The following is a 27665-nucleotide window of genomic DNA, read 5'->3' as shown; positions in this document are numbered from 1 at the left end:
GTCTCTTGGGCTTTATTTCAGGGCCCTGGAATGGCACGGAAATTTTCAGCACCTGGACAGCTTTGCATCTCCATGACCTCTAACCTGGGTGGCTCTGCCCCCATTTCTGCAGCATCAGCTACCTCTCTAGGTCACTTCACCAAGGCTATGTGCCCCCCGCAGCAGTACAGCTTCCCAGCTGCCCCCTTCAGCACTCAGTGGAGTGGAACAAGTGGCCCAGCACCACCACCCCTCAACCAGTTCCAGCCTGTAGGGAGTGCATCCTTGCAGAGTTTCAACATCAGCAATCTGCAGAAATCCATCAGCAATCCCCCAGGTTCAAACCTGAGGACCACTTAGCCAGACCGAGACAGGCCTGGGGAAACTGTGGGGAGGGGAGGTAGCCTATATACTAACTACTATGCTGCATATAAACTGGTTGTTTCTTGCCAGAAGAATGTTTCTAACCATCATACTTAACCCTCAGGATGGAGAATCTCCTTTCTTCCCCATTTCTTGGAGGGAAAGGGAAAAAGCAGTTTTCTTATGAAGGGTCAACTTCATATTGAGCTTTCTCGCTTCTCTGTATCCAGCAGCCAGGGCAGTGAACAAGAGAGAAGTCACTGGGACAGCCACTGGAGATCTCCTTCTCAAAAAGCAACCCCCCCCCAGTGCTGCTCTGAGGGGCAAAGTCCTAGCATGAGGCTTAACAGTACACTTGATGTCTCTTCCCTACAGTCACCTAACCCCAACCCCACCCCTTCAAGAGTCCAGACCACAGGATAAAAATTTGTCAGGGTCTTTCTTTCCCATCTCTCCCTTTCAGCTCACCTTCTTTGGAACCCAGGCACTGGGGAGCTCAAGCAGAATGGAGTTGCAGCTCTTGCTTTAAAATAGGTCATAACTGCTTTTAAGTACAAAATAATAATAGCTTTGACTGCAGCATTTAAATTGTTTTTTTTTTAAAGTTCCCTGCGGACATGTAACTTTGCCATCAGTTTTGATGTGGAAACACTGTGATATATAAATGTTGTTGGACAACAGTAGTTAAGAGTGGAATATATAGAGGGTTCAAAAAAGTTCAAAAAAAGCTAGCTATATCCGTATACTTATTGGAGACACTTTAACTTTTTCCTTTGTATTTCCATTGTATTAGATAAATAAATGTGAATGTAAAATTGTAAAATTACCGTACTTGAATACTTGTCTGTTCTCCCAGTATTGCTTGCTGGATATTTTAGTGCCTTGGACTTCTATTGCTTCTGCAGTTAGCATCATCTTCCCAGCAGACCCCAGCCAGAGGACAGATGCAAAGAACCCATAGGTCCACGTGACCCAGGATTAAGTATGCTACAGGAGAAACCAGTTCAAAGGGTGCTTTTAAACCATCCAGGAAATTTGCCTGAAGCAGGTCTTGAAAGAGTGGTAGGAGGGGATACGTTGAGAAAGTTGGTTGGAGGCAGGAGTTAGAAGTGGGGAAAGTGATATTAACTATTGAGCAGTTAGGTTGAGGTCCTATGGAGTGGTATGTATGAAGTGGTAGAAAGAATGAAGAGTGAAGAGGAAGCTTATTTATAGACAGTGACATCTGCTAGCCAAGCTCATTACTTCTATCTATCTATGAGCCTTCCTTATTATTCCAAAGTAAGGCAGACAGACGAGAAGGCATCAGGAGAGTATTGTCTAGAAAAAGTTGAATCTGAAGGTTGGCTTGGGTTCTTATCTATCAAGTGGTCCTGAAGTGCTGGAGTAAGATGAGGAGGAAATTTAATCAAGGGGGAATCTGCTGGGACTGCTTTCCTTTTTCCGGTGTACCAGAGGCCTCTTAACCTGGAACAATAACCATTGCTGCCATTGGAGGCCCTGAAACCACTGGTATCTAAGCCACATCTATTTATGAACATTGCAGAAAAGACTGGTTTTTCCCATTCCTCCTCTCTGAGATGCCCAAGTGCTATCAAAAACAAAACTTACTGTGCCACCTTTTATACATTTCTACATCTACTTGCAATTTCCTCTCATCTTTTCATTCAGAAATAAGAATTCCCTGAATAATACTGCAACCAAACAGTATTACTCAGTGCTGCATCCAGCTATGCTGGGGGTGTGCCACATGTCCTGATGTTATGCAACTCCAGAACATTCAAGGCTCCAAGAAGAGGGGGGGGGGGGGGGGGCAAAAAAAAAAAAACATGCCTAATTATTTGGTATCTCTGCTGTCAATGGAGATAAGGAAGGTATTTCTGTGGGTGCTTCTCTGCTTTCATAATATAAGGGGAGAAAATGTTTCCAACCTCTGATCCAGCTTCATACAGCACAGAGGACACGCACCTTGTAAAAACAAAGACTTGATCATATATGGCGGCAAGGGTTGCTATCCTGTATGTTCCTTGAATGATCTATTTCCTGAGTTAAATGAAATATGGCTCTAAACCTGCAAATAAGACAAAACAAGTAGCTGGATGATCTAGGGAAGCAGAAAAAGGAGGGGTGGGGTTGGTGAACCTTGATTACCATATGTTTCATTTTGTTTTGTTTTCAATTTTGAGAAAAAGGCCTTGCCTAGAGTGGAGAGGATGAGGGGAGATCGTAGGGTAAGGATGAAATTAAAAAGATCCCAATGACTGAGCAATGAGCCATCTAATAGAACAGAAATAGGAGAGATGACAACATTCTGCCAGAAGAACTGGGCAGCCAAATGCAGCACATAGTTATTTAACTCTATTGGTTTAAAAGTTTGAGGGGCTTTTCACTTACAAAAACATTTACCAGGTTCAACATTTACCAAGAACTGGTTTTTATTTACTATTGATTTCCCACCTGTGGACGAAATAACTGAAACCTAGAGGAATAAACTAATGCTACTGAACTGTTTAAATTATTTTGTGTTAATAGTACACTTAGAGTATCTTTTTCCACATTTAAAAAAAAACTGTTTCTTAATTACAAATGTTTTCTTTACATTATTTAACAATGTACACTGTAAAAAAAAATAAAATTAATTCAAACCTTGGGGGTTTCTGAGCAGCCGTTAATTGTATATTTTGCACTAACTGGCCGTTGCGCTTCTTGTAAGATTGCGCTTTGCGCTGCAGTTTGTTACCTTTGTAGACTTATTTAATGAAACCATTCAAATAAACCGAACTTGCTTTTGTGGAGCTGTGGTTTCACTTGCAGCCTTTTTTCCAGTCGGCCTAAGACCCAAGGCCCCAGGCTAATCAACATCTCTACTTTGAGCAGATCAAACTCTTGCCTAAGATGACACTAGAAATAGAGGATTTCCTTTTGGACACAGGTGGGCAGGCATGTAAAAAGAGTGATTGGCAAGAGGAAGCTTATGGGGGTGGGGGGCAGAAAGGGAAGAGTCAGGAACTAAGAGGAGGAGGAAGAGAATGCCCATGGCATAAGTTTTCCACACTGTATGCAGGCACTGTGTCTTGGCTAACAAGTTTTATTGTGGGACAGCCAGAGAGGGAACAACAAAGTATCTGCTGACAGTTTCCTTCTCTGGTGGAATGTCACCCTGAGGCAACATCCCCCCACACAGAGGGGATCTTGCTGTTAATGGAGCAGGCTTACAGTCACTATTGTGGAGGGATAAAAACATCAGAAGAGCTACATATAGTATTGCATGATGTGTTGTGTTTTTTTTTTTTAAGCTATAGCAGGGTTGAGCTTTCTCCCATAACAATTGCCAACTGTGTGCTAGATAGTGGGGATAAGAGTCCCTGCCCTTAGGGAACCTCCAAAGTTGGGGGGCAGGGGGTGTTCAGGGAAGGCCAAGGTTGATTTGTGACAGGAAGGACCTCATAATGCCCTCACTGGCATTTATTTAGCACACCAACATTTGCAAAAGCACATTATCTCACCCGATCCTTAAAACAAGCTTCTGAGATGGGTGCAATTAGCAACCAAAGGGTTTGTGGGCAACAATACCTGAAGAGATAACAGCTGATTCTTTTTCTTTTTTTTTTATTATAACCCTTACCTTCTTTCTTGGAATCAATACTGTATATTGGTTCCAAAGCAGAAGAGTGGTAAGGGCTAGGCAATGGGGGTTAAGTGACTTGCCCAGGGTCACACAGCTGGGAAGTGTCTGAGGCCACATTTGAACCTTGGACCTCCCATCTCTAGGCCTGGCTCTCCATCCACTGAGCTACCCAGCTGCCCCCCAGCTGATTCTTCTCTTAAAGTACAGCTGAATGAAGGGAGGGAGCAAAAGTAAGAAGTCAACAAGTATATGTTCCTAGTGAATGTCATGTTTTAAAAAGTAGATTGCGGAAAGTCTGAAGATGGGGAGTTGCTGCTGCTGAAATGTTCCATGCCGGCTCCCCTTACTATGTAAGAAGGCAACCAAAGATTCCTACTGGAGCCTGAACTGCTGTGGATATCAGTCTGTCATTTTTATCCACAGACTACGCTTCCAGGTATTTGATTTTCAAGGTATTAAAGGAAATAAATCTGGGTGCCACAGAAAGGTGACAATCTCAAATGAAAGAGAATAGCCTGAGGAGAGCAGAAGTATTAGGCAGCAGAGGTGGGTTATCTTTGCTTCCAAGCCGTATTACCAAACAGTTGTATCAAAATGGCTTGGAGAATGCTTAATTAACAGAGTGCTTCCCCTGGAAAATAAGCACTGCTAGAGGCTGCCAACTAATAACTGATAAAACCTACATTTTATTAACATTCTTGTAGCACTAAAAGGGCAAAGGTTCAAGGAGAGTATTTGCCTTCACATCTAATGACCCCTTATCTGGGTAGCTTTGCTGGTCTTAAACCAAGATGAAGTTCTGACTTGGGTTCCTTCCATAGCACGGGGGATTCTAAATATGCTGCTCACTTTCTCCTGAGTTTTGTCGGCAATCTATGCAGGAGGCAGGCCCTGAAACCTGCTTGATTTTTAAAAAAGCGTCAAGATTCATGGAGTGGGACCTCAAAACCATCACTTTGGGGAAATGCCTTGATTAAAGTCTGTGAAGTCCAAGGGAGTAAGACTCATGATATCCCTGGGAGAGAACTGTAAGGAAGTGAATTCTAATTCCAAACTCAAGGCCATGACAGAGGTAAAGTCCTCTTCAGTACAGCCTCCTGGTATTTTCCAAGGTCCTTCTAATGGCCCAGGATCAGAAGGGTTCCAGGCGCCATTTAATGGGAATCCAATTTTCTTTTCTTCAGGCCCTGGCTCTTCCTATAAGGGCTGTTTCCTGTGGAAAATTCAAAGGAGCCGATTAAATGTGGTGGCCTGAAAACAATACATTGATTACACAAAGGCAGCACTATCGGACATGAATTGACTCCTCTTGGCACTACTCTAATCTCTAAGAACATAATGGTAAGAATTCTATCGTGTAGCTTCAGACCCAAGCAGCTAGGTTAGGGATACAAAGCCAAAAGGCAAACATCCTCACGCCCTAGGAAGATGGAGTTCTCTCCAGGAACATAAAATGCAGAGCTGGGTAAACAAACTGCCTGCTCCTTGTCCCCTGGGGAACCCCACTCAGGCACATCCACTCTGGCTCGACTCAGGATTGGCATGAAACGCCCTTCAGTCTCAGGACTGAAGCCCAGCCCTCCTGGGACGCACGCTTTCCCTATTCTGTCAGCTACCTGATACATAAGGCCTCTGGTGGCTCAGCTTAGGAGGCATCTTGCTCAAGGCTGTCACGTGATTCTTCGAGCCAGGTGTGGCAGGGGGATGGGATGAACTGGCCCCGGAGCCCAGCACGGGCTTAATGGCATTTACGTCTGCTTCATCTAAAGGGAGATCCCACATTTCAGGATCATCTATGGAGACACAAAGATCACAACAAAATCCATCCACAAGAAGGTAACAGGTTTCACACATCCAGCACACAGAAGCTAAACTCTTAGCTTTTGGTTCTTTTGAGCAGTTCATTTGCTGCTCCCAGGAAGAACTAAAGCTCTAAGTCACACTGACAGGAAACCGTGAGAAAAGGAGGTCTCTACATATGTATTATTCATTCAAATAAGTGTCTGCTCTCTTTTTTTCCCCCCATCTGGCTATCCTTTTTGGGAACAAGAACAATTTGAGCCCTCCTTCTTCTTGCTTACTTTTTCTTTTTTAATTTAGCCCTGACCTTCCGTCTTAGAGTCAGGACTGTGTATTGGTTCCAAAGCAGAAGAGTGGTGAGAGCTGGGCAATGGAGGTTAAGTGACTTGCCCAGGGTCACACAGCTGGGAAGTGTCTGAGATCTCCCATCTCTGAGCCTGGCTCTCAATCCACTGAGCCACTTAGTGCCCACCCCTCATCATTTCTTATAGCACACTAATATTCTATCACAATCATATGTCACAACTTGTTCAGCCATATGATGGGCATGCACTCAATTTCCAATTCTTTATTACCATGAGAAGAGCTACTATAAATATTTGTGTACTTCTAGGTTCTTTTTTTTTCTTTAAATCTCTGGGATACAGATCTAGTAGTGGTAGCCAGATGAAAGGATATGCAGTTATATAGTCCTTTGGGCACAGTACAAAATTGTTCTAAATAATGATTGGATAAGTTCGCAATTCTGCCAACAGTGTCCCTACTTCTCCACCTCCATTCTAGCATTTGTCATTTTCCTTTTCTGTCATATTAGCCAATCAGATAGGTATAATTTCTCTAATTACTAGTGAATTGGAGCATTTTCCATGACCATAGATAGTTTTGATTTATTTTTCTAAAAACTGCCTCTCCATATCCTTTGACCATATATTAACTGGGAAATGAATACTTAGTTTTTATACCTTTTACTCAATTCTCCAAATATTTGAGAAATGAGTCCTTTTTCAGAAAAAACTTCCTGTAAAAAATTTTTTTTCCAGTTTCCTGCTTTTCTTCTAAGTTTGGTTGCATTAGTTTTGTTTGTGCAAAACCTTTAAAATTTTTAATTTAATGTAATCAAAATTATCCATTTTACTTTCCATGATACTCTCTATCTCTTTTTTGGTTATGAAATCTTCCCTTATCCATAGATATACCAGGTAATTTTTATCATGCTCCTCTAATTTGTTTATATCACTCTTTGTGTCTAAATCATGTACCCATTTTGACTATCTTGGTATATGGGATGAGATGCTGATCTATGCCACGTCTCTGCCAAATTACTTTTACCTCTTCTCTCTAAACCAATTCTTACATCTTTTCTTTCTTTAGTTTTGGCCACAACTGAGATTTAACTGGTTTAGGAAATTCTCCAGGAGGAAACAATAAACCAATAGAAAACTGAGATATCACACAGATGGTGTGTCAGAGACAGAACTTGAATTCCAACTGTGGTCTTATAGAATCTGAGGCCTAGTCTCTACACTCTCTCTAATATCTATAACCAAGTTAATTTTTCCATTGTGATGAATATATGAATGCTTGGCCTTTGGAAATTAGGATTCCTGTACCTCCATAATCTAGTGCTCCTAACTTTTCCTTTTTTCAAGGCACTTTTTAAAATTATTAAAACCCTTACCTTCCATCTTGGAATCAATACTGTGTATTGGTTCCAAGGCAGAAGAGTGGTAAGGGCTAGGCAACAGGGGTTAAGTGACTTACCCAGGGTCACACAGCTGGGAAGTGTCTGAGATCAGATCCAACCCTAGGACCTCCCATCTCTAAGCCTGGCTCCCAGTCCACTGAGCTACCCAGTTACCCCCCTCCAAGGCACTTCTAAAAGTAAGTAAAAGCAAATGAATTTTTCAGTCTTACAGAAGAATCTTTACCAAAAGTCTAAGTAAAATGCTTTGGATATAATAAGTTCTTAATAAATATCCATTGATTACTGATTCATTCCACTGCCTGTTCACATTGTGAAAATCCTAATACATTTCTTCATAACAGAATTTAGCTACTGACCTTCAAGGAATTCTTCCTCTGGGAGTGGCCCTGGAATAGCAGCCATTGGAGTGCTGTGCTTCAAAGGAGGGACCCCAAGTCCTTAGTTTGCACAAAAGAGAAAAAGTAGATCAGAGTCAAAGCTGGAAAGAATCTTTTGCAATTTAGGAATCTGCCTTTAATCTAGAACCCTGACTAAAAAAACAGGTGCAGGAAAGTGAGTTTTCAAGATAGTTTCCCTCCCAAAAGGAAAACAAGCAAGTTATTTCTTCCGTCAGCAATGAAATGAGAATGATAATATTTTTGAGCAGGAAGAAACCTCAAGAGAAAAGCTTCTTCTATTACCTAATGCCCCTGAAATAAAATTTAAGGTTTAAAGAGAAAACCCAAATATGGAGTTCATTTATAAATCTCAAGATATATAAAGAACTCATAAAAAACTGAGTTACGGATCAGCTGGAATAGGCCAATTTTCTTTCTACCTCATCTATTTCTGAATAAGTGTTCTAAAGAAAGCTCAATACAGCCATCCCCACCACTATTCTCTGCTCCTACTCCTGTGCAACCAAAAATCTCTCCTATTTAATTGAGGGTGCCAGCATCTTCCCAGTCTCCCTCATTCTTAACCACTCTCCAAATTAAATTCTACCACTATATGCCTTTGATCTATCCCATCTCTCCACCAATCCAGTCATCACCCTAGGAGTTCAAGTCTTCATCAGCTCTCACTTGGATTACTGGTCTCCCTGCTTTTCCATCTCTCCCTTCTCCAATTTCACCTCCATAGAGTTAGCACACATGGGTCTGATTATGCCTTCCTATGTTCTCCTCAGCCTTCCACAACCTAGCTCCAAATGACTTAGCAGTCTTTTTCCATATTATGCCACTTCATACACTCTTCATTCCAGTCAATTTGAATTACTAGTTATTTAGTTGTTCCACAAACCAGGCATACCATCTCTCATCTCTATACATTTGCATAATGCTCCCCACCCCCCCACTCCCCAAACCCAAAGCCTAGAAATGTGCACCTTCCTGAATTCACCCTCTGAGAATGCTTAGCTGTGTTCTAGGCTTGGCTTACATATGACCACTCTCCTTGCCTCCCTATACCATTACTGTTAGATTCTTTTCATACTGGAGACTATCCCAATGAATAAAGGCACCCCTAAAGGCCAGAACAAATTTCTGGGTACTGTGCAAAAGAAAAAAAAATCCTGATTCCTGTAAAGGATAATCACAGTCTTGGATTTCAATTTCTTCAGAAGAAATTCTTTTCAAGTATGGGTTAGACTAGTTTCTAAGATCTCTTCTGACTCTGAGAATCCTATGCTTCCTTCCCAGAATCTTTCTCCTTACTTACACCTGTATATTTAGTAACACCTGGCTTTAAATTGACTTTATATGACCATACCTTCCTTTACCGAGCTTCCTACCATTCCTTCTCCCTATGCCTTACCCCTCCTATTCTTTACCTTCATTGTGACTGCTCATTCCTCTACTCTTCCTACTTTCTCAGACCATTCCCCAGCTTACTCCTTCAATCTAGTGACACTGGCTTCCTGGCTCTTCTCTGAATAAGACAAGCCATCTCCTGGCCCTGGACTTTTTCTCTAGCTGCCCTCAATGCACTCTCCATCCTCTGCTCAGAATACTGACTTCCCTGGCTTTCTTTTAAGTCCCACTCTAAAAGTCCCATCTTCTACAGGAAATCTTCCCCAAGCTCTGTTGACTCCAGCACCTTCCTTGTTATTTCCTACTTGTCCTGTAGATAGTGTGACTGTATTTATTTGTTTGTGTGCCATCTTCCCCATTCAGTTGTGAGTTCCTTGAGGGCAGAGACTGTTTTTGGTCTTTGTGTAACCCCAGTGCTAAGCACAGGCTCTGGCACAGAATAGGCATTAATAAATACTAATCGATTCCTTTTTCCAGCCAAACTCCTAGAAAAAAAATCTATCTATGACCCCTTTCTCTCTTCTTCCTCTTTCTCAACCCTTTGCAATCTGGCCTCCAATCTCATCACTCAAATGAAATTGTCCTCACCAATATTAACAATAATATCTTTTTTAAACCCCTACCTTCCACTCTAGAATCAATTCTAAGTATTGGTTCCAAGGCAGAAGATTGACACAGGCGAGGCAACAGGGGTTAAGTGATTTGTCCAGGGTCACATAGCTAAGAAGTCTCTGCAGCCACATTTGAACCCAAGACCTCCCATCTCCAGGCCTGGTTCACCTAGTTGTCCCCTAATGTTTTAACTGCCAAATCTGATGATATTTTCTCAGCCTCCTTTTTGACATCTTCGCTGCATCTCACATTGATGCCCACTCTCTTTTCCTAGATGCTCTCTCCTCTCTGGGCTTTCATGACACTATTCTCTCCACCTAAACTATTTGACCTTTCCTGAAACTCCTTTGCTAGTTCATTATCTATCTCACACTCCCTAACTATGGATGAAGCCTTTCCTTATCCGTCCAACAGTTAGTGTACCCCTACTTATCTTAAGTCTTTACATATATCTTGCACATATGGATATGGGCTTTTTGCTTTTCCTTCAAAATGTAGGCTCCTTGTAAGTAGTTTCCTGGTCTTTGTACCACACAGTCCAGGGCTTAGGACACAGCGGACAAAGCAGATCCCTGGAAGAGATGTGACCTCCCATCATCCCTGTGTACCTCCTCTCTTTGTCCTCAAGGACTCTGTTACTGGCTTTTCTGGTCTACTGTGTCTCTGAAATTCCCCTGAAGGAGCTGCTATGTGATCCTGCTGCTGCTGCTGCTGCTTTTCCATCTGTTCCCGGAACTCCTGCTGCAATTGCTTTTGCCGAAGCTTCCGCTGGTATGTGGCATCCCCCTCCAAGGACAAGCAGATGTTTCTGCTTTAGAAGTAGGAAGAGATAAGAGGTAAAAGTCTGTTTCTATATTACATAGAGACTAAAAGAATTCTGGTGATAGGAAATGGAAGTTCCCTAGTATAAGTAGCAGACAGGGAAAGGGAGACAAAGGAAGAAAGATGAGGTCCCCTACCATGAACCATTTCTTGGATCTCCCTGTACCACAATGGCAGGAGATTCTACGCAATCTGGTCCACAAGGAGATACCACCTCCTGCACCTGTTGGGGTACAGGAACCACATTTTTTAGGCAGCTGTGATATCTTGTCTGCTCTACAGATGGTTCAAAGTCTTGTCTTTTGATTTTTGTTAAGTCCAGTCCAGATGGGCACTATTAAAAAAAGCAAAAAGAAGACAATTTAACTCAAGGGTCTCATTAAATATTCTGTTATAAGGATTTGATGTTTTCTTCAAGATATGGAGATCTATTTCTCCCCCTATTGCCAATAACCAAGTACTTACTAAACAACATTGCCCTAACTCTCATACCTCCACCTCCCTCTCTGCTTATACTCACATGATTTCATTACTACTAGAGGAAACCACATAACCCTGTCTGCCACTACAAATTCACATTTTCTAATTACAACCGGACCATCACTGCTGCATTACAATTCATTTCCCTTTCTCTGGTTGGCTCTCCCTAATCCTGCAAATACCAACTTTTCTAAACCTTCTTCTCTGATCAAGTCCTTTTCCACACTCACCCCCTGGTTCTCAACAAATGACTTTGCCTCCTACTTTTTTCTTCTTTAAACCCTTACTTTTTCATCTTAGAATCAGTACTAAGGCAGAAGAGTGTTAAGGACCAGACAAGGGGATTCAGTGTCTTGCTCAAGGTCAACAGCTAGGAAGTCAGATGTCTGAAGTCAGATGTGAACCCAGGACTTCTGTCTCTAGGTCCAGTTCTCAATCCACTGAGCCACTTAGCTGCCCCCACCTCTTATTAAAAAAAAAAAAAAACCAAGGCCACTAGGGCAGGAGAGCTCTCATCTTCCTAACTCTATACTTCATCAATCCTGTTAATTTTCACCTATCCTCATCTCCTTTCCTCAAGAGGGGAGGGAGGAAGTGCTCCCATTGGGCTGCTGGGTGGAGGGGCAGATAAAGTAAAAAAATGTCCTCAGCACAGATGAAGAGGGGGAGGGGAGCCCAAGAGCTCTGTTCCCCTCCAGCTCAGCCAAGGGGTAAATAAAGTGAAAAAATGTCTGCAAGCATGATAGAGAAGGGGAAGGGAGAAGCTCTGACCAAGTACCTCTGCCTTTCTAGTAAGGAACTGGGGGTTGGGGTGGTGGAAGGGAAGGTACAGGAGTGGCTGGCTCATATGCCCACAGAGAATGCTCTACATGCCATCTTTGGAACTTGTCATAGGTTCACCATCACTGTTCTAGACTTTCTGAAGCATTTGACAATGACAAGCTCCTCCTTCCCCTGGATATGATTGTCCCTCATGTCTTACAAACTTTATCACTCTCCCCAAAATCTACTTGTCTCACCATTCTTTTCCAGTCTTCCTTGCTACATCATTATCTATCATCTGATTCCCAAAAGTGTAACCCTAACTCCTGCATCTTCTTCTGCTCTTTATACTCTCTCTCCATAGGAGAACTCATTTGTTCCCATAGGGTCAATTATCTCAGTGCAAATGACTTCCAAATATATATTCTAAATTTAATCTCTCTCCCCTCTGATTCTAGCCCTATATCACCAGTTGTTGATCCCTCAATATGTGCTAAACCTATTATCTTTTCTCTTATAACCACACTGATACTTCCAAACTTCTCAATTTTTGTCAAGGTTAACAATATCAGTTACAGTTAATAGTTGCCTAAGCTTACAATGCAAGTTATCTTTGAGTTTTCCTTCTCTTTCACCTCCCCCATATCCCATCCACTACCAATTTTTGCTCATTATACCTAATAACATTTCTCTAGGTTCTCTTTTCCTCTCACCTCAAGAGTTATCACACTAGTTCAATCCTCATCTTACCTGGACTATTAAAATAGCCTCAGAACTGGTTTTTCTGCTTCTTGTCTCTCTCCTTTCTAATCCATCTTCCATAGAGCTTCCAAGACAATCTTCTTAAGGCATAGGTTTCATCACGTCATTCCCTTACTCAAAAACTTTCAGTGATTCTCTATTGTCTCTAGGATAAAAATACAAGTCCTCAACCTGGCACTTAGAGGCATACTCAGTCTTGTACTAACTTAACTTTCCAGCCTTATTTCAAAAAATTCACTTTCACTCATTTTAAATTCTGGGCAAACTGTATGACTTGCTATTCTTCTAACTTTACCTTTCATCACAAATATATATTGGACTAAACAGTTGCTATGGTCTCTCCTAGACTCTCTAATTCCTATATCTCTTCCTGTTCTTACATGTAGTCTCCCATACTTCAAATGTACTTCCTCCTAATGTCTACATTTCACAATCAATCTTCCTTTAAGGTTCAGTTCATGCACCACCTCCTCAAATTACCTGTATTTGCTTACTTCTGTATATTTTATATACTCTAGTAGAATGTAATCTTACAGACAGATTACCTCACTTTTGGTCTTTCTTTCCATATACCTAGTATAGTAAATGCTTAAAAAATAGTTATTGAATGTCTTCCTTGATAGAAACACAGTAGGACAAAATAGGCTAAATAATTAAAGGCCATTACTATTATATCTATATTCATAGTAGACAAGAAGTAGTTTTTCTCAAATTTCATACTGTAACCTAAAGAACATTCATTCTACAATGATAACATAATTAATTTTCTAATGCTATCCCTCTCCTAGCTGGCCATCATATGTTTTGTTCATTAAACTCTTGGATATAAAATGTCCTGTCAAAGAACTGTTTTAACTACATGAAAGGAAAATCTTTTTCTCCACTTCAGCAGTGTTCCTAGTTAGTGTGCCACCAAATCTCAAATTGGTCATCTCAAAAAATTCAGTTTTCACATTGGATTCTCTCTGGTACAAATTATAATGGGGGATGTTGATGTCCAAGGATCTTGTTTCGACTCTCTTCCTCTTCCCCCTACACATTATCTGTCCCTTTATATATCATTCAAAAAAAGAAAGGAAGCTTATCTCTGGTTAAGATAATCTATTAAAAAAATATCTGGGGCCACTGAAGGATTCTTTTAAGTTTCCCCTTCTTCCACTATTACCATAGTTAAAAATATTTTTTTTGTAAAGATCTACCACCTTAGTCTTCTCATCAACTGACTTTGGAAACTCCCCAATAATACAAAAACAATGAGTCATGAATCCGAGTTTGCTATAAAAGGCCATTCTTCCCCTTCCCATCCATAGCACAATTTCTTACACACCTGTCGTGGAAGCTTGTCTAAAGATTTCAGGTAATCCTTATCCAAGATACAATTCCCAAGAGCATTCCCAAAACACCTGAAAACAAAAAGAGAAATGGAGTATGTGAGCCTGCAGAATAAGACTACTGCTTTTGGAGAGTAATGATAATAATAGTGTGTTTCTCTCACAACCACACCTATAGGTAGGTAACGCAATTATTCATAATTCCATTTACAGATACTCTGAATTCCAGAAGATTTAACCTACACCCCAGGAAGTCTACTGCCAAGGAACCATTATATATTTTAGAACATGGAACCTGAGATACAAAGCCCTCTAATTTCATTATAATACTCAGTTCTAAGAACTGTAAGCAAACTTTGAAGGCAGGTATTAGAACTAAGCAATCTTTGATTCAAACCCATCTAGCTTACCTGAGAGCTCGCTTCAGTCCATCTGTCACTGCCTCTTTTCTTGCCTTCTCCAAAGACAGGGCCTTTGACTTTAGGCCCTCACTAACACCATAACCAACATCTTCATGATATGAACCATCCTGGGTTAGAGAAGTTAAAACATAAGAGACAGTAGACAGACTCTGAGCCACAAAACTGTCCGTGTTATAAGAAACAATATAAGACTTCAAGTGTAACCTACTGTCATGCAACCAGGCCCAGTAGTCTGAGAGCTCTGGAAGACACTGTGGGATTTTAATCATGTGCAATAATCCAGAGAGCTTTCCACTGACTCCAACCCTACCCACAAAGTTCATGCAAGAGGCACTTCCTTCACTTTTATTTTTAAAAGCTGATATTAATATCAACTTTTAGATTTACCAAACATTATATATAATTTATTTAATTTGATCTTTGTAATAACCTTGTGGATTATATATTATCCACATTTTATGGAAAAGGAAACTGAGAGTAAGAGACTTTAAGTAACTCATAGTCACAAACCCATAGTCACAAAACTTTCCTTACCTTTAGCTGGACCCTCACAAATGCACAGACCCCCACATAGAATTTGCCATTATTGAGGTCAACAAAATCTGACAAGAAGAAAGAGATACTTGAATTATACAGAAGGCCAAACTAAATCTCTACTATCAATTAGATCCCACTTTGCATCCACACTCAATCACTCTAGAAGTCACCAACTCCAATAAGAAAAAGTATGAACCATAGGCCTTCACTGCCAAGAACCACACTCACCCACATTTTGCTGTGTGATAGAATGAGCCCAGCCATTGTAGCCAAACATTTCATTGGCCAGACTGATGACCCTATGACCTTCAATGTAACATACCTGAGAGAAAAAAAATAAAAATCCATTGAAATACTTCAATACAAAACTAAATCATATCTGAAAAACTTAACTCCTGAACATTCAAGACAAGTTTCTTTAAAAGGTTGCTTGATCTGACAGCCATTATTTATAGCCTGCCAGAGTGACAGTGAAAATTCTAATACGAAATCATCTCTAAAAAAGTGGTATACACTACATCATTCCAAGGGGATAACCCTGAGTTCTTTTTTCTTTCAATTAAATTTTAATTTATTTTATTACTTTTTTGTTGATTGACTACTTTTTAAATTTTTTTATTGATTAATTAATTTAGAATATTTTTCCATGGTTACATGATTCATGTTTTTTTCCTCCCCTCCTTCGTCCCCCCTTCCAAAGCCAATGAGCAATTCCACTATAACCTTGAGTTCTTAAAAGCTATGCCTTCACAATACAGTCATCCTTCACTATATTATGGTTCACTTATTGGGGCTTCACTGTATCACAAGTTTTAAAAAAATATATCTAATTCTGTATCACAGTTACACTTATGACAGAATACTAATGGCTAATGGAATGAAAGGTGATCAACCACAGTGCTATGTTCTGTATCCTGGGTGCTGATTGACTCAGTGACTGTAGATTAATAAGAATGTGGAAAAGGTTTATAGGAAAGATATATAAATAGTAAAAGAAATATAACACCACTACTTCACAGATTTTCAACTATTGCAGGGGTCTCTGGAATGTAACTCCCACAATAGGTGAGGGATCACTGTATATATATGTCATCTGAGGGCCAACCTAATTATATCAGGAAATATTCATCATCAAGGTGCTGGTAAATAATTTTAGCCACAGCAACTCATGAGGACCCCTATCTAAGTTAGAGAGTGATAATAATCTGAATCAATAGAGAGAATACTCACCACTAGTAAAAATACATATTATAAAATATTAATATTTTCCTTAAATACATGTAAAAACAATTTTTATCATTCATTTAAAAAATTTTTTTGAGTTTCAAATTCTCTTCCTCCTTTTCCCCTTTAATGAGAAGACAACAAGTTTGATATACAGTATACATATGGAGTCAGGCAAAACATTTCCATATTAGTCATGTTGTGAAAGAAAACACAAGGCAAAAAAAATTTTAATAAAAAATAAATAATTTTTAAATGTATGTTTCAATCTACATTCAGACTCCATCAGTTCTTTCTTGGGAAGTAAATGGATAGATAACAATTTTCATCATATAGTCTTCCAGAAGTGTCTTGGATCATTGTATTGCTGAGAATAAGAAAGTCATTCACAATTGATGATCATACAATTTTTTTAAACCCTTATATCTGGTCTTAGAATTGATACTAAGTATTGGGTTCCATAACAGAAGAGCAATAAGGGCTAGGCAACTAGGATTAAGTGACTTGCCCATGGGTATAAAGCTAGGAAATATCTGAAGCTAGCTTTGAATCCAGGCCCTCCAAATTCTAAGCCTGGGACTCTATCCATTGACCTACCTCATTGTCCCAGTCATCATACAATATTGTTATTACTGTGGACAATGTTCTCCCTATTCTGCTCATTTCATTTTGTATCAGTTGATGGAAATCTTTTCAGGTTTTTATGAGAGCATCCTGCTCAACATTTCTTAAATCACAATAGTATTCCATCACAATCATATACTACAATTTATTCTGCCATTCCCCAGTTAATGGACATTCCCAAAATTTCCAGTTTTTTTGCCAATACAAAAAGAATTGCTATAAATACTTTTGTACATAAGGGTCCTTCTTTTTTTCTCTTTGGGATACAGACCTAGTAATTGTATTGCTAGATAGAGCACTTTTATAGCCTCTCCTGGACAGTTCCAAATTGCTCTCCAGAATGACTGAATCAGTTCACAATTCCACTAAAAATGCATTAATGTCTCAATTTTCCCACCTCTGCTCAACATTCATCATTTTCCTTTTCTATCTTTGTAGCCAATATGATAGGTAAAGTGGTACTTCAGAGTTGTTTTAATTTGCATTTATCTAATCAATAGTAACAGAGCATTTCTTCACATGATAATAGATAGCTTTGATTAATTCGCCACCTATTCATATCCTTTGACCATTTAGCATTTGAAGAACAACTTGTATTCATATAAATTTGACTCGATTCTCTATATGTCTGAGAAGTGAGGCTTTTATCGGAGAAACTTGATATAAAATTTTTTTTCAGTTATGATTACTGTGTATTTCCCTCCAATCTATTTCTCCCCATTTATCATAATCTCTCCTCTCCTTTCACCCTGAATACTGTCAAGTGTTTTGCTTCCGACTACTGCCTCCTCCAATCTACTCTCCCTTCTATCAGCTATCCCTCCTTCCTTATGCTCTTCCCCTCCTTTCTCCTTGTAGGGTAAGATAGATTTCTATACCCAATTGAATATGCTTTACAATTGAGTACTCTCTCTTTGAGACAATTCAGTGAGAGTAAAGTTTAAATGTTCTCCTCCACCTCCACTGTAAAAGCTCTTTCACACCTTTTATGTGAGATAACTTCCATCATTTTATCTCTCCCTTCCCCCTTCTCCTAACTCATTCCTTTTCTCACCCCATAATTTTATTTTATTTTTTTTAGCTATCTTCCCATCACAGTTCACACCCATGCCCTCTATGTATACTTCTTTTAACTACTCTAATATTGAGAGTATTCTTAGGAATTACAAGTATCATCTTTCCATGAAGGAATGTAAACAGTTTAGCCTTATTGAATCTCTTATTTCTCTTGCCTTTTTACCTTTTTATGCATCTCTTGAAAGTCCTCTATTTCAATAAATATACATTCTTTCCTCCCCACCTCCCCCCCAAATCCCATGATTCTTGGTTGTAATTCTAGTTCCTTTGCCTTCTAGAATAGCATATTCCAAGCCCTCTGATCCTTTAATATAGAAGTTGCTAACTGTTATTTTGACTGTGGCTCCATGCTGAATTTTAACTGATTGCAACATTTTTTTCCTTGGTCTTTAGAATTTGGCTATTCTATGAGTTTTTATTTTAGGATCTTTTCCAGAAGATGATGAATGGATTCTTTCAATTTCTTTCTTGTCCTTTGGTTCTGAAATATCAAGGCAATTTTCCTAATTTCTTGGAAGATGTTTAGATTCTTTTGATCATGGCTTTCAGATAGTCCAATAATTCTTAAAAATTATCTCTCCTGGAACTATTTTCCAGGTCAGTTGTTTTTCCAATAATATAGTTCACATTTTCTTCTATTTTTTTCAATCTTCTAATTTTATCTTATTGGGTTTTTTTGTCTCACAGTCATTAGTTTCCACTTGTCCAATTCTAATTTTTAAAGCATTTTTTTCTTAAGTAAGCTTTTGTATCTTTTTTTCCAAATTGACATTTCTGCTTTTTTAAGTTCTCTTTGAATTTTGGTTTATCTTTTTCCATGTGGTCAATCCTGCTTTTTATGAAGTTTGACACTTCAATAGATTGTTGTGCCTCTTTTACCATTTGGTCTATTCTCTTTTTTTAAGATTTTTTTCTTTTTCTTTTGTTGTGCCTCCTTTACCAAACTAAACTCTTTTTTTTTTTAAATGATTTTCTTACATCACTCTCATTTCTTTTTCCAATTTTTCCTCTAATTCTTTTATTTCATTTTAAAAGTTGTTTTTTGAGCTCTTCCAAGGATTCTTTTTGTACCTATGAACAAATCACATTTTTCTTTGAGGTTTTGGATAAGGCAATTTTGATTTTGTTGCCTTTCTCTGAGTTTGTTTTGATCTTCCCTGATACCATTGCAACTTTGTATGGTCAAGTTCTTCCAGCCTATTTCTTTTTTTTTTTTTTAAGTTTTGGAAAGTTTTATTTAATTAATTTAGAATATTTTTCCATGGTTACAAGATTCATGTTCTTTCCTTACCCTTTCCCAATCCCCCTCCCATAGCCGATGTGCAATTCCACTGAGTTTTACATGTGTCACTGATCAAGACCTATTTCTATATTATTGATATTTGCACTATGGTGATCATTTAGAGTCTATATCCCAATTCATATCCCCATCAACCTTTGTGATCAAGCAGTTGTTTGTTTGTTTTTTTCTGTGTTTCTACTCCCACAGTTCTTCCTCTGAATGTAGATAGTGTTCTTTCTCATAGGTCTCAGAATTATCCTGGAACATTGCATTGCTGCTAGTATAGAAGTCCATTACATTAGATTGTACCTCAGTGTATGAGTCTCTGTGTATAATGTTCTCCTGGTTCTGCTCCTTTCGCTCTGCATCAATTCCTGGAGGTCGTTCCAGTTCGCACTTCTAGCCTATTTCTTGACTTTTATCTATGTTAAAGTTGGAATTTGCTCCTAAGGTGAGTGGAACACTGTCCCACAATTCAGTTGTTTTTGTTTGTTTAGTTTTTGTGCAATTATTTTCAGAGCTAGTTCTGAGTATCTGCAAGTGTTTAGTTCTTTCAAAGTGGAATGATCTAAGAAGAGGTATGTTTACTACTCTCCTGGCCTGTAGTCTGGTCTGGGAGTGACCATAAGCACTCTTTTCTACCTAGGAACTGTGACAGGGAAGCTTGATCCCCTGTGGTAGCAAGCTAGGTTTGCTAATGCTCTTACTCACCCTGGGGCATTGACCCAGATCCATATAAGAACAATACAATAGTCTTACACTAAGGGCCAACAGAGGGACCCCCTATAATCTCCTTCTGACCAACCCCCTAATCATCTGTGGGTTGAGAGCTCCAGAAATGACTGCTGCCAATTCAGTTGGTCCCCAGACCCACTACTATCTTGCTGGCGTGTTGCCAGTGCTATACTCCACTTTATTCTCACCCAAGTATGCCAGAACTTTCCTATGAACCTTCTAGGTTGTCTTGGGTGGAAATTTGTTTCACTCTGTCCTTTTTTCAGTTCTTCCACTTTAGAATTCATTTTGAGGGAATTCAAGTTGTTTAGAGGGGAATTTAGAAACGTTCAGGTGAGATTCTGCCTTTTCTCCACCATCTTGGCTCCACCACCCCAATCCCCAAGCCAATATGCATCTTTTAAAGTACTTGTTTTCCCTTGCTCCTTCAAAGTTGCTGTAGCCAAGGAAAATCATCACCTGATATACAACCTTCTGATCTCCAAATTTAGCTAGGATTTCAGATGACAGATATACTTAAAGTCTCTCTAGTTTAAAAGCTGTCAAAATCAACAAGAATACAACCATTGAATATCTGGTATAATTCATTGAAATATGTGAATGATCTGTGATTTTCTTGGCTTAGTTGTTCCTTCTTCCAATACAGACCAAAACCCCTTTGTGAGTTAGTAGATAGTCTTCAAAAGTTACTGCAGCTTCTTTCCATTTTAGTTAGGTTAGCCCTTAGATGACAGACAAGAGACTATTGTCCGGTCCATACTTAAAATATTTCCCAATTGGCAGACTACACACCAAAGTTCATTCCGCTTTGAAGACAAGGGTTATAACCTAGATATTATTTAATAAGGCCCTGGACTAGGACTTTCAGGTAAGATACTTGTATAGATTATATGTATGTATGTATGTATGTATATGTGTAAAGACAGGTGTTAAATAAAACAAAGATACATCAAATGGAAGTCTCATTTGATTTTCACAATAACTGAGCAGGGGAGGCAGAAGGAAAAAAAATAAAAGGTCACATATCCTTCAACTGCTAGTATAATACATCTTCCAAAAGAAGTACTAAACAGCCAGAAAAGAGATTAAATATCAGAAGCTGAAGTAGATAGTAAATAGTAAGAAGAAATGAAACAAAGAAATTAAGAGATATCCAGTCAGGTTTCAAAGACCACAAGCCTCTTTCTCTGAGGAACCAAAAAATATCTACGATCAAAAAAGAAATGGTCATCTGGGTTTGTTTGTACACAGAAGGCACTAGAAAAGTAAGAGGAACTTCAGAGAAGTCCATGTTTGCTGAGGTCATAGAGATGACAACTTTTCCAATATGATTTTTCTTTTACCTTCTGGCCACCTCCAGCTTGTCGACTACTGATGTATTCAGGGCCCAGCCTTTGTCTCAGAGCATTCTGGATGGCCTGGTATTCATCTGCTGTGTACTGGTACTGAAAAGGTAAAGCAGGTAAAATTAAATTAGCTTTTTCAGTGTACTCTCTATCATTCATCATCCCCAATGAATTGTTTTTAAGCAAAAAGGACAAAACTAAAATCTCAAACTTCAGAAAAAAAATACACTCTGAGAAATAAAGGTGAAGAAACTAGAGTTTTTCCTTTCCATACACACAATTTATTCTTCTCTTTCCCTTCCTAAATGCACTTTACATCCAAAAAAATACACTTAATTAATTCATAAATCCTTTGAAGACTATGTACAAGTCCCTATTAGGTAGTATGGAAGAAGACAAATAAAATGTGGTTTCTGCCCCCCACTCCACCCCTCCCCCCCAAAAAAATTATGGTCTGGTAGGTACTACTACTGCTTTTATAAATAATAAAAACTAACATGTATATAGTGTTTACTATGTTCCAGGAACTTTGCTAAGCACTTTTTACAAATATTATCTAACTGGATCCTCACAACAACCCTGGGAAGCAGGTGCTATTAACATTCCCATTTTATAGATGAAAAAACTGAAGCAAATAGGTTATGTGATTTGCTTAGGATTAAATAGCTAGTAAGTGTCTGGGGCCGGATTTGAACACAGGTCTTCCTGACTTCAAGTTTAGTGCTCTATCTACTGCACCACCTAGTTACCACTTTGTGAAATAAAATATAATAAGTGAGATTTTTTTAAAGTGACAAAGGAGTTCAGAAAAAGGAGAGATCATTTGCAACAGACTGGAGAAGGCTTTATAGAGGCAGTGCTTATATATGAAAGATGAAAAGAACTCAAGAAGGTTGAATATAAGGAATGGTATGAATAGGTGACAAGTATAAGAAAAAAAGGGACAAGTTTGAGGAACGGAATAATCCAGTATGGCTAGAAATACAGTATAAAAGAACACTGCTAGATGTGTGTCAGGTTGTTAACATACTTGGATATAGTATGGATTTTATTCTAAAAGCAATCAGAAGTCAATGAAGATGCTGAGACAGATTAAAAGAATCAGATCTATAGTAACAGGAAGGAAGGGGATAGGGTTAAGGAAGTAAAAGTCCCATTTTCCAAACCTGGCCGTTCAGAATAGCTTCCCACATAAAATAACTATGGCAATGGGGAAAACAGAAATAAAGAGGCAACAAGGAAATAACTTCATATTTTCCTTCTCTTGACATGACTTCATCTTTAAATTAGCTTTATCTTCAGCATAAATTAAGTGGGCACATATACTGCCCTATATATAGGTTTTAACCCTCATCCTCAAGCCCTTGCTTAGACTTTCATAATACATTCTAATTACCAGCCTTGTCTACTCACTGTGACATATTTGTAAGATGTTGAAAACCCACACCTAAGAATAATAAGCTCTTTTTTTCCCCTTTAAATCCTTACATTCTGTCTTAGTATTATAAAGACTAGGCAATAGGGGTTAAGGGACTTGTCCAGGATCACACAGTAAGGAAGTTTCTGAGATTAGAGAATATACTCTTTCTTTATCTCTCCTTGTTTAGACAATTTTTTTTTTAACCTTTACCTTCTGTCTTAGAATCAATACTAAGCATTGGTTCCAAGGCAGAAGAGTAATAAGGGCTAGGGAACTGAGGATTCCCTACTTGCCCAGGGTCACACAGGTGGGAAGTGTCTGAGGTCAAATTTGAACTCAGGACCATCCATCTCTAAACCTGATTCTCAATCCACTGAGCCACCCATCTGCCCTTATATATACTATTACTGCTTTATACTTGACAAAAGTTTGGGATAAAGCATAACTGCCCTTGCTTTTTACATAAAGATATATAGATAGATGGATGAATATATACATACATACACATTGGCTGAGAATTTTTTATATTCAGGGCTAACTCAACAGAGATTTTCTCTATAATTAACTATGCTTTCATTGCCAAGGTCGAAATATCAATAAAGTTTTACTCAATGACTAAAGTTTGGGTTTTTTTTTTTTTACTAAATTTAATTGTGAAATGTGGAGTTTTTCCATAATGCAAGCAAAGATACCTACAAACCCAAGTAACAACTAATCTTGGTCACCATAAAATTCTATTCCCAACCAGCCTCAGAAATGCACAAACATCCAAGTAGAAGGAACCTGAAGACTCACCTGCCCAAAACACAACACAGAATTTTCATTGGGAGTTCCAGGAAGGCTCTCATGGCTTTTGAAGCTTGCTCTCTGATTCTCAGGCATTTTGATTCTGGTTTCTCACTAAGGAAGCAATGGTATAATACAAAGATCTTAACAAAAACTGAAGAAAGAGAAAGAATTATAAAACTAGGGGAAATGTCTTCCTGTCCAATCTTCCAGTCCTTTTCCATTTACTCTACCAGAACACAGTTATTAATTCTAATGGTAATTCAGAAGTCAGATTCTGCCAATCAAGGAACCAAGAGTCCTCTGGATTTTGCTTCTACCTTTTACCTTAAAAATCATGTACCTTAAGGAAAGAGGGGGTCTCTGTAGAAGATAAGACTTGAATCATATCCAGATATGGGGAACAAATTTTAAGTGGTATTTTACACCCTCTGAATCAGAAACTGGTCCTTTCAAGAAGGTTGTTACTTAACTGCCTGAAAAACACAACTCATAATTACCCCCAAGGCCCCAGTCCACATACAATTGTAGACCACTCTCTAATTCTTTCAGAGAAGAGTTTGGGATAATTAAAAACACTATGGATGTTCTGAAATATAATCCAGACTGGTGTCCTCCTATTCAAACCTGGGCCCAGTTCCCTACAATACTTATTCAAGATTAGTCCTAATGAACTAAATAAATGTACTGCCATCCAACTGCATGTGATAATCTGGGCAACATATTTTTAATCACATAGTTTTTCCTCTGTGGACTTCCAGGAAAATCTCATTTTAGTGGCTGTGGATTTCATTTTAAAGGGTTCCATGAATTGCTCATTGGCTACAGGAGTGGGTAGAGATGAGGGGAGGGAAAGACCATGAATCATGTAACCATGGAAGAATAGTCTAATTTAATTATATAAATAAGTTTAAAAAAGGAAAAAAAAGAAAAGAAAAGGGTTCCATGGCTCCTCAGAATTAGTATTATGTTATCCATAAAAATAAAAAATAAAGAAAAAACCACCACCTCTGGAGAATCTACTGTCTATTTTAAAAAATCCCTTTTTCTTTTGGACTTTGTATAGGGCATTTTTTATGTTAATGGTCAACACTTTTAGCAAACATTTTTCCTGCTTTTTACCTCACATCAGAGGTTCACTAAATAACTTTCTGGTTACAAGTACTAAGAAGTTTTGTATGGTCTTTTACTACCAAATCAAATGCTTTTTTTTGTAATAAAACAATAACCTCAGTGGAATCATAAAGTCTTAATATAACTTTAGTCAAATATATTTCTAAGTCAAATGTGATTTTATGTAGAAAGTCATCTACAAAAGCAAGCTAGTTCCCTTCTCATATTTTCATCAAGGATAACCATAATGTATGTGTAAATAATTTTCATAAAGATTTTTTCTTTTTTCTTACAATTAAGGCAAGAGGGAGAGAAAATTGATTTTTGGTCATTGAAAATTTTACTTCTCTGCAAACTGATATCTTCCCCAGTCTTTCCCAAACTTCATCATTAACTGCCCAATGAACATTTCAAACTAAATATCCCAGAGATATCTCAAACTGAACTGATCATTTCCTTTCTCCCCCAACAACCTACTCCCCACCCACCACACAGTGACCTACTTCTCTTCCAAATGTCTTTATTTCTGCTAACAACACTACCATTCTTCCAGTCTACCAGGCTAAGTTTGGTGCTATCATCAACTCCTGAATCTCCCTCTCCCCACATTCAGTCGTCAGATCTTGTCCTTTCCATCTCAGCACCATCTCTCTCATACAACCTCTTCTCTCAAATCACACAATAACCACTTTATTTCAGGCCCTCAACATTTTTGGCCTAGACTATTGGCAATTGGGTTTCCTGCCTGGAATCTCCAGTCTATCCTCTAAAACACTGTTAAATTGAATTTCATTAAGGGTAGATCTGACCATGTCATGTTTTTTACTCAATAAATTCCAGTGACTTCCTACTGCCCAAAGGAAAATAATTGGAATAATGATAGAAGAATGACTGAACTGTTCAATATCCTTTGATATAATGATCCCAGTATTGGAACTATACTTAAGAACGCAAAGACAGAAAAGTCTCAAGTGCAAATATTTATAGCAGCACTTTTTTATGGTCACAAACTCCTAAGACACAAGTGGGAGACTACAGGGACAGAATATTACATACTCTATCAGTCACCTTATTTGGTTATTTTTACTTAACTATTTTCCTTTGTTGCAAAGGAGGGTTCAGTTCTGGGGGTGGTAGACATATATCCAGGAATAACTATGACATAAAAACAAAAGGCATAAACAAAATTAACTTTTAAAAAATTAATACATTTTTTTAAAAAGATCTTACCTTCTATCTAAGAATAGAAACTAAGTATTGGTTTTGAGGCAAAAGAGCAGAATGGTTAGGCAACTGGGATTATATGCCTTGCCCAGAGTCACACAGATAGGAAGTGTCTGAGGTCAAAACTTGAACCCAAGACCTTCCATTTCCATGCCAGGCTCTCAATCCACTAAGCCACCTAGCTGCTCATTTAATACACTTTTTAAAAAATCTGTAAAAATGTTAGAAGCTTACTGTTGCATGAATTATTAGGTTTTTGTGTTTGAATGCTGATGGTTATTAAACTAATAACTTGGGTTTCTATGAACCTTACCATTAAAAATGTATAAAAGAAGTCTAGGCAATTGGAATTCAGACCAGGTAACAATCAGCTATCCTTAAAAGTTAAATTTAAAATAACCATCATTTATGTTTCTCCTTCAAGAAGCCAATGAATGAAATTTAAGACCCTTCATAACTTCACTCATTAGTCATTAGACTCTAAAAGTCATTAGAAAGATGACTTGAAGGAACTTAGCTTTCAGTCCAACTTCATAATTACAGAGAAGGAAAATGAAATTCTGAGAAGTAACCTGTACAAAGTGTTATTAGCTAGTTGTTATACACAGCTACTTAGAGGCAGAAATGGCTAATATAACACTTTAGTGTTTGAAAAGCATTTTACATATACTTAACTCCTTTGATCCTCAGAATAGCTTTAGGAGGTAGGTGTTGTCATTATTTCCATTCTACAGATGAAAGAACTATAAAGCAGCAGATTAAATAACAATTTATGTCTGAAGCAAGATTCAAACTCAGGTGTTCCTGACTCCTTAGTCTTGCTCTCTAAAGAACCCAAATCTCCTAACTTTAAATTCAAGGGTATTGCAACCACATCAATCATCGGAGGTGCATTCCAAAATTCCCTCTATTGTTATTTTACGATACGGTGCCATGTACCAACATGCTAATAACAGGATTAATATTAATAAAAGCATTGATGTTTAAAAAATTCATAATAGCAATAATAATGCTATTCCAGCTTAGGCAGAAAATCGGAGTAAATATTTTCCTATAGACTTTTGAGAGCTAAGTCATCTTGAAACAATACCCAAAAAATATCTTTTATGAAATCCCCTGCTCCAGATTTAATTCCTGTTTTCGTGGTGATGGTGTTGTTTTGGAAACTGAATAAGTTTTTATTTTTAATTGAACCTTAGGATAATTGTTTTAAAAGTGAAAGGGTCACCAAGTCGAAACCCCTCATCATTCAAATGAGGAAACTGAGGCCGAGAGAGGTGAATCGCCTTGCCCAGTCTCACAGCTAGTAACTGTTCTGAGTGGGTTCCGACTTCAGACCAGAGCCAATCCTGAAGGGTCCCGGTCCCCAATTCCACCAGCCTGCTGCACTGACCCCGCTCCAGGGACCCGGGCATCAGCCGCCAACAGCATAAGAGCAGCCAGAGCCTGAGCGCTGGACCTAGCCTGCCTGCAATTACGGCACTTAAATCCCTCTCTCAAAGCCTTCCCAGGACCGAGCTGGTGTGGACTCCTAAGGACGGTGCGACTAGCCAGCATCGCGCCCATTTAGGGGCAAGGCGCCGCCTCCGCCACCTACACTAATTTCCCTCCCTCCTACATCACCCCTCAACCCAACACCGACTCGGACCCTACACAACCCGCTTCCATAGACTCACTTACCCGCCTCTCGGATGAACCCAGTCCCACAACCAATCGCAGACGACCGGGCACCCAGTGCATGCAGGGAGAACAGTTTCAGGCTAATAGGAAGCAAAGCAGTCGGAGAAGGCGGGGCTAGCGGGAGGAAACTGCAAAGCACGCCGGGAGGAGGGAATGACTCC

General features: G+C 38.8%; 2 protein-coding genes across 28 annotated transcripts in view; one reads left to right on the top strand and one right to left on the bottom strand.

Moving 5' to 3' along the window:
• The window catches only part of WNK1 (WNK lysine deficient protein kinase 1), a 183080-nt gene extending 179943 nt beyond the window's left edge, over positions 1 to 3137 (top strand). For all 22 annotated transcript variants that reach the window (XM_056800766.1, XM_056800765.1, XM_056800764.1 and 19 more), the window contains one exon: positions 22 to 3137. In XM_056800766.1, coding sequence (XP_056656744.1) covers positions 22 to 339 — 318 coding nt within the window. In that variant the 3' untranslated portion in view covers positions 340 to 3137. The remainder of the gene's footprint in view (positions 1 to 21) is intronic.
• Positions 2760 to 27609, bottom strand: RAD52 (RAD52 homolog, DNA repair protein). Of its 6 annotated transcripts, none has more exons than XM_056800780.1 (14): positions 27505 to 27577; positions 26500 to 26567; positions 25693 to 25755; positions 23497 to 23601; positions 21279 to 21380; positions 15222 to 15315; positions 14991 to 15058; positions 14445 to 14563; positions 14031 to 14106; positions 10837 to 11033; positions 10486 to 10688; positions 7832 to 7912; positions 5587 to 5763; positions 2760 to 5183 (listed from the first exon to the last, which is right to left on the bottom strand). In XM_056800780.1, exons 4-14 carry the CDS (start codon positions 23581 to 23583, stop codon positions 5125 to 5127), a joined length of 1263 nt encoding a protein of 420 aa, XP_056656758.1. In that variant the 5' UTR covers positions 23584 to 23601; positions 25693 to 25755; positions 26500 to 26567; positions 27505 to 27577; the 3' UTR covers positions 2760 to 5124. The 6 variants fall into 6 exon arrangements, with proteins under 6 accessions (XP_056656758.1, XP_016281461.1, XP_016281460.1 ...); XM_016425975.2 differs by lacking the exon at positions 27505 to 27577 and adding an exon at positions 27218 to 27469 and having other exon boundaries at positions 26489 to 26567; XM_016425974.2 differs by lacking the exon at positions 27505 to 27577 and adding an exon at positions 27218 to 27469.
• Between the last annotated feature and the right edge of the window lie 56 nt (positions 27610 to 27665).

The sequence above is a fragment of the Monodelphis domestica genome, chromosome 5 (assembly GCF_027887165.1).
Source record: "Monodelphis domestica isolate mMonDom1 chromosome 5, mMonDom1.pri, whole genome shotgun sequence".
In the NCBI taxonomy this organism is placed as follows: domain Eukaryota; kingdom Metazoa; phylum Chordata; class Mammalia; order Didelphimorphia; family Didelphidae; genus Monodelphis; species Monodelphis domestica.
The sequence above is the reverse complement of the archived record's forward strand: the minus strand, read 5'-3'. Positions and strand labels throughout refer to the sequence as shown.

Excerpts from the sequence above, each read along its gene's own strand:
- RAD52 (XM_001373222.5), bottom strand. The coding sequence starts at position 23,583 with ATGCCTGAGAATCAGAGAGCAAGCTTCAAAAGCCATGAGAGCCTTCCT. Across the intron at positions 11,034-14,030 it reads TAGACAAGCTTCCACGACAG|TGCCCATCTGGACTGGACTT; the intron begins GTGTGTAAGAAA and ends TTTTTTTAATAG. Across the intron at positions 5,184-5,586 it reads CCAGAGGCCTTATGTATCAG|GAAACAGCCCTTATAGGAAG; the intron begins GTAGCTGACAGA and ends AATTTTCCACAG.